The sequence below is a fragment of the Tribolium madens genome, unplaced genomic scaffold (genome assembly GCF_015345945.1).
Source record: "Tribolium madens isolate multiple individuals breed KSU strain unplaced genomic scaffold, Tmad_KSU_1.1 Scaffold_20;HRSCAF=117;Tcas5.2_LG4, whole genome shotgun sequence".
Classification (NCBI taxonomy): domain Eukaryota; kingdom Metazoa; phylum Arthropoda; class Insecta; order Coleoptera; family Tenebrionidae; genus Tribolium; species Tribolium madens.
In genome coordinates, this window is record NW_025400985.1 from 2,491,402 (window position 1) to 2,498,224 (window position 6,823).

Genomic DNA, 6,823 nt, shown 5'->3' on the forward strand with positions numbered 1-6,823 from the left:
AAATTGGTTCAGCTAATTATTTTTAATTATCTTTAACTTTTTTTAATTTTAAAATTTCATTCATAAAATTTAAATTCGATGTAGGAGAATTCGATGTTTTTTAACAAATTTAACGATGATGGAGTGATGTAGGTAGTTAAGTTCTGTGTTTGTAGCTTGTATTTGTTTATGGTTTATACAAGAGTTGTAAGAAATATGTTTGTTTTTGTATTTTTTTATGTCCCAAAAATTTATTATTAAAAAAATTGGCAAATGATTTTTTTTTTCAATAAAAAACATCGATTTTTTAAGTATCGATGTCACGATTATCGATGTTTTGGGGCGATATATATTACATCGATGATTTCTTATTCGATCATCGATGTCACAGAACATCGATATATATTTTTCGATGTTCCCATCTCTAGAGTGGCTTGACAGGTATCGCAAGACACCTTACATTTTTTCACTATTTTGCGTGAAATCACGGTTAATTTTCACTTTTGTTATTCAAAATTTAGCTAAATGTGATTACGGTTAAAAAACTGTTAATATAACACGGCCAACTGAATTAAATGTGGTTAGCCGTGGTTGTGATTTGTTAATTATCAAAATCGACACCAGAGGGTTTCCTGCAATTGAAATAAAAAATTCGAGTCGTTTTTCGTCATTTATTTTATGTAGCAGTATTAACATCGATAAAGACATCATGGGTGCGCCTGTGTGCGGCCAATTGCCCCGACTGAGTGTAGCTATTGCCGCAAATCCCGCAAATGTACGGTCTTTCCCCCGTGTGAATCCTCATGTGGCACTTCAGAGTCCTCAAGTCGCCAAAAGCCTTGCTACAAACGACACAAAAGTGGTCTTTGACCCCCAAATGTGTCCTTTTATGCGCCGCTAAGTTACTCGAAGTGTGGTATTTTTTCGGACACAAGTCACAACTGTAGGGTTTTTCCCCTAAAAAAGCCCGACTCGTTATTTAATAGAGCACAGTCGGGGATTTACCCGTGTGTGACCTCATATGTATCTGCAAGTCAGCGGCTCGCCCTGTGCGTTTACCACAAACCGAACACTGGAATTTTTTCTCTCCTGTGTGGGTCCTCATGTGGGCCACTAGGGCACACCGACTGATGAAAGCCTTAGTGCAACACTCGCACTTGTAGGGCCTTTCTTGCGTGTGGGTCCTTTTATGTATAGTCAGATACGAAGACGTGGCAAAGGCGGCTTTGCACATAGTGCACGCGTAGGGTTTTTCCCCGGTGTGGACCCTTTTATGCGCCTTAAGCACAAAAGAATGTGCGAATTTTTTCCCACAAGTGTTACACTCGTATTTCCGCTCGCCGGTGTGGATTTTATTGTGGGCTATGAGTCCATGTGGGTCAGTAAACCTCTTCCCGCACTTGTTGCAAATCACCGGTTTTTCCCCGGTGTGAATTCTCATATGAATCTTAAACATGGCGTTATAGGGGAAGCACCGAAAGTGCTACTTACGGTAAGGTGGCCCGGCTCGAAAAAGCGCTTCCCGCAGGTGATACACAAGTGTTTGCGTTCGCCCCCATGTGTTCGCATGTGTTTCGTCAAGCTTGACGATAACGAAAACGATTTGGGGCATTTTGAGCAAGAAAAGGGCTTGTAATTGGTGTGGGTGCGCACGTGATGTTTGAATTGAGTAATCACTAGAAAAAAAATGAGTTTTTTGTAAAACCTGAGTCACTTACAGTTAAACTCTTTATTGCAGACTTCACATTTTAGTTTGGCGTTTTTTTCGTGTTTTAATAAATGGGTTTTTAGAGTCGTTTCGAGTTTGAAAGTGCGCTCGCATTTGGGGCATTTCAGGGGGCTGGGGTCTGCTTTGGCTTGATTATCGATTTGCAGAATTTGGGGCTCATTTATGCTCACTGCTATGATTTTATCACGATTTTCTAACACTGATTCATTCTTAAATTCTATGATAGTGGAAATGTTTTCGCCTAATACTGTTACAGTCTTGTACTCGCCGTAAATCTCCGTGTATAAAACCTTCTTCAATTGAGACTCCGCTTTCTGACATTGCTCTTTAAAACTGATAAATAAATTTAAAGTGAAAATACAGTCGTTGCAAATAAAACCGGGCAAACCGTCGTCTCTTCTAACCTAAAATTGATTGTTTCACTCGTCTGATCATTTCTAAACGGCTATTTACGTTTATTTCCGCTAAATTTGTAAGAATAACATCAAGAGAATTGTCAAAGACAGAACACAAATCTTCTTTACTTTTTTCTGAAAGACACGTTCGGCAAATTTTATTAAAATCAGTTATAAACTTAATGGGATCCGAATCTGACATGATTTCATTCAAAGCGCTCGATTTTGGCCGGAATAAGCCCCCATTTAAGACACATAAACAAAGGTGGGTCACCGCTGTCACTTAACTGTCACGTGTTTTGTTGGTTGCATAAGACAACAGAAATTGTTTCTGTTTCAAAAATTGTATTGGCTACGAAAAATCCTCAATTACGGGGTACTCGTCTAGAATAATAATACTATTCATCACTATAAAAATATATTATTAAATTAGGGCTAATAAAAGACTGAAGTTTTTTAGGGTTGGCAGTAGTGCGTTTGTTAATTACCTCAAAAAGTAAAAAAGACCGATAAACAACTGTTTTATTAATATTGTGAGTAATTGACTAATTGTATTCCACGGAAATTTAGTGCGTATTTTGAGAAAAAAAAGCAAAAAGTAAATTTTACTCTGAGGCAATGCCTACTCGACTAACTATTATTATTAAAAAAGATTTCAGTTTAAGGGTTGGTAGTAGTATCTCACGTCGCGTCAAGTTTTATATTTGTGACTAAAAATTGTGAAAAAACCCGAAAAAAGTGACAAAAATCTGTTTAAAGTGTTTAATTAATACTGTGAGTAAGAGAAATTATACTCCACGGAAATTTAGTGTGAATTTTGCGAAAAAAAGTATTTTTTTTCTCTGAGACAAAGCCTACTCGACTCACTATAATAATCAAAAAAAATTCAGTTTAAGGGGTTGGTACCTAATAGTTTTTCACGTCGCGTCAAGTTTTTCATTTGCGTTTGTGACTAAAAACTGTGAAAAACCGGAAAAAAGCGTGTTTAAAGTGTTTAATTAATATTGTGAGTAATTGAGAAATTGTACTTCACTGAAATTTAATGCGCGTTTTGTAAAAAAAGCAAAAATGTGGGTTTTTGCTTTGGGGCAAAGCCTACTGGAATAACTATTATTATTAAAAAAGATTTCAATTTAAGGGTTGGTAGTACCTCACGTCGCGTCAAGTTTTTCATTTTGTGTATATTTGTGATTAAAAATTGTGAAAAAACCCGGAAAAAAGTGACAAAAATCTGTTTAAAGTGTTTAATTAAGAGAAATTATACTCCACGGAAATTTAGTGCGAATTTTGCGAAAAAAAGGATTTTTTTTCACTGGGACAAAGCCTACTCGACTCACTATAATAATCATAAAAAAAAATCAGTTTAAGGGGTTGGTACCTAGTAGTTTTTCACGTCGTGTTTCATTTCTCATTTGCGTTTGTTTGTGAAAAACTGTGAAAAACCGGAAAAAAGCGTGTTTAAAGTGTTTAATCAATATTGTGAGTAATTGAGAAATTGTACTTCACTGAAATTTAGTGCGCGTTTTGCAAAAAAAGCAAAAATGTAAATTTTGCTCTGATACAAAGCCTACCCGACTCACTGTTATTATTAAAAAATAGTTATTTGTTGCGTTTGCGACTAAAAATAGTGAAAAAACATAAAAAAATGATGAAACACTGTTTAAAGTGTTTAATTAATACTTTGAGTAATTTAGAAATAATAAAATTTAGTGCGTTTTTGTGTTTATAAATTTTTTAGTCATTTGAAGAGGACCCGAAAACAGCAGGTAATGTTTTGGCTCAATTTAGATAAATTGTGTTTATTGGACCGTGCGATCAAAAAAAAAATAAATAAATTAGAGTAGTCGGTGATTAAAGTCCTTCAGATGGCAATCCTGATTTTTGACATCAAATGTCAGCGGAAACTTTGACAAGTTTGCGTTTTATTCATTCTGAATGAAATAATAAATTTTTCAATTTGTGTTGAAAATTTCCAGCCCAGATTCCCAGCCAATGTGTTGCCAACTGTAGAATTTAATCGACGCCTACTCTAATTTATTTTTTATTTGATCGCACGGTATTTTAGGACAGTTAACGTGGTGACAACTTGAGTGAAATATTCAAAAGGAGGTTTTTATTCAATAAATTTATTTTTACTCTACATTAAAATAAATATTTACAATAACTTAAAGCCAGTTTGCTTGTAGACATTTCTATAAGAAACACCCAAAGCTGTTTAAATCACAATCGAAACAAGATCGAGCTTTTCTCTCGAAAAGCCGCCTGTTTCCTATTCCACCGTCCTGAACTCGTTCCTGAGACTCTCCCTATTTTGCAATTCTCTGTCTTCGAAAATTTGTGGTTTGGGTGCCATCGTCACCATTTGCTCCATGGGGTCGTCAAAAAACGCTTTTCCGGCCTTTTTCTTATCCCGAGACGCCTTCACTGTGATTGTTACCAAAATGATTATAACGACAACAAAGGCGACAACTGCTGCTGAAATTAAGCCAATTGCGAGTGGTGACAAAGTATTGAAGTAAATTTTCTGTTTTTTCACATCTTCGTAGTCTTGCCAATTGACCCAAGTGTTGTTCCATTTGGCAGGATCGGCATTGGGGTCCCTCGGGACGTTTCTGATGGGTAAAGCCGTTTGTTTGAATCGGGCTAATGCCATTTCCATGTTTAAGACAATCATGGGACGTTCCGAGGCTAAATTTATTTGTTCGCAAGGATCGTCCTTGATATTAAAGAGACAAGGGGACTCGACTGGGTTACATTTCTTACTTTCGGGGATTTCCTCGAAATTGACACGAGGACACTTGACTTCGGCTGAGTTTCGAAGGGTTTTGATTGTGTCACCGTCGAGGAGTTTATGGGTGAAATTCGTGGTCTCTCTTTGGTGTTTTTCCTTGATTTGTTGGTATGTTGTGAGACCTGCGAGGGTTGAACCGGTTTGTGACGCCAAAACGGCGTTGTCATCGTACGTGTAAAGGGGGTCACGACCTGGGGAGCCATACCACCCATCACTTTTACCATTGGTCGTGGACCCGTAGAGATATTTCCAATTGCCGACTCTGAGAGCCCCATAATTGTAAATTTCGTCAATGTTGTGTAAAAGTTCAGTCCGGAGGCTGTCTTTCCCTTCAGAAATCGCGGCCCACATGTCAACCCCGTCCATTTTCGGCAATTCAGTCTTATTAAGCCCCGCAGCTGAGTAAAAAGTCGGCAACCAATCCGATATATGCATGAGATTATTCGAGACACGTTGAGGTTTTTTGATAAGGGGGCTCCAAATCGCCGCTACGCACCTCATGGCCCCCTCCCAAGCCGAATTCTTGTTGCCTCTCAACGGGTAATTCGAGCCATGATTGGCGTGGATTCCGTCGGGCTTCGCCCCATTATCCGACATGAACACAATAATCGAGTTTTCCAACATGTGTCTATCCCTCAAGGCGGCCACCACACTGCCCACACTTTTGTCCAACATGGAGACCATAGCGGCGTAGATTCGGCGTTCGGGGTCGGCGATGTGTCCGAATTTTGCGATTTCTTCGTCGGGGGCTTGCAGAGGGTCGTCGTCGTTGCCGGAATGGGGGGCTAAGTGGGCGAGGTACATGAACATGGGGGTTTCGGTGTCGTGTTCGCGGATTAGACGGACGGCTTCTTCGGTGAAGAGAGTCGTGGAGTATTTGCCTTTGGCGCTCCAGTCGACGGTCATGTTACGTCGCATGTCGTAACCGTGTTCTGGTGTGTACTGCAAAAGGAAATTGTGGGATGAAAGACAAACAGAAAGCGAAGTGGAGATGTGCGAAAGTTGGACACAGGGGCGGACTTTCTAAATGGTCAGGCTCGAATTGAGACAATTTTGGTTAAATAAACAATAAAAAATGTAAAAGTGCCTTTTTCAACAATATTTACTATTTACTTTATTTCGGAAATAAATTCAAATAGAAAAATGTCGTTTTTCATTCAAACCTTTTTTGTATACGCTCCCAAAAATAGATACTCGTATTTTACAGACTCATTTAAGTTCCTCCATTTTGATTCTCTAATATTTAGATATATCAAAATGTTTTAATAGTCAAAAGGCGACTAGATCAAATTTTGACTTTTAAAATTGAACAACAATCTCTAATAAATCGAGTAAAGTAAAACTTTTTGTTTAGAAATGGCATAAAAAGACCAAATCACAAAAAATAGCATAAAAAACTGGTTTGTAAAACCGTGAAACACTCGTGACTACGCCACTCGTTTTTTTAAACTTGAATTCGTGCTTCAAGAATGGTCTTATGAAACTTGTTTTTTTTTTTAATATACTTACTATTTTTCGGACCCAATAAAATACTATTTACGTAAAATACTTACTCCATTTTGTGTTTATTGTCCTTGAAAAATATTTATAATAGCCTGATTGCGTAGAAAATGGTTTATAAGACACAGGGAAGTAAAACATTAAATTCGTCGCGACGTTTCGATGCTTTAATTGTATCTTCTTCAGGCTACAATATGTCGTTTAGTTTTTGATGTATGTGTTCTATAAACCATTTTCTACGCAATCAGGCTATTGTAAAATACTTATTTTATTTTGGGTAATTTTTTTTATTTTGAACCACTATTTTCGAGAAATTAATCATACACAATAAGATGTTTGACTGTGTTTTTGGAAGCTTTAAGAAAAAAATGTTTGTAACACGTTTGTAAAAAGTTTTTGCAGACTTATATGCTAGCCCAGACTCGGCTT

The 6,823-nt window shown here is 37.4% G+C and overlaps 2 protein-coding genes across 2 annotated transcripts in view; both read right to left on the reverse strand.

Moving 5' to 3' along the window:
* Positions 1–642: 642 nt before the first annotated feature.
* Positions 643–2,385, reverse strand: LOC123005394 (zinc finger protein 501-like). Its single transcript, XM_044399118.1, has 5 exons — positions 2,162–2,385; positions 1,698–2,112; positions 1,471–1,655; positions 985–1,426; positions 643–936 (listed from the first exon to the last, which is right to left on the reverse strand). The coding sequence occupies exons 1-5, from the start codon at positions 2,303–2,305 to the stop codon at positions 656–658; spliced, it is 1,467 nt and encodes a 488-aa protein (XP_044255053.1). The 5' UTR covers positions 2,306–2,385; the 3' UTR covers positions 643–655.
* Positions 2,386–4,215: 1,830 nt separating this feature from the next.
* Positions 4,216–6,823, reverse strand: part of LOC123005393 (arylsulfatase B-like) — a 5,722-nt gene continuing 3,114 nt past the window's right edge. The window contains exon 4 of the mRNA XM_044399117.1: positions 4,216–5,836. Within this exon, the coding sequence (XP_044255052.1) occupies positions 4,373–5,836 (1,464 nt within the window). The 3' untranslated portion in view covers positions 4,216–4,372. The remainder of the gene's footprint in view (positions 5,837–6,823) is intronic.

Bases quoted from the DNA above. Each gene is read 5' to 3' on its own strand.
- LOC123005394 (XM_044399118.1), bottom strand. From the start codon at position 2,305: ATGTCAGATTCGGATCCCATTAAGTTTATAACTGATTTTAATAAAATT. The intron at 1,656-1,697 runs GTAAGTGACTCA...TTTTTTTTCTAG, and splicing joins CTGCAATAAAGAGTTTAACT to TGATTACTCAATTCAAACAT. The intron at 937-984 runs GTAAATCCCCGA...GGGCTTTTTTAG, and splicing joins ACATATGAGGTCACACACGG to GGGAAAAACCCTACAGTTGT.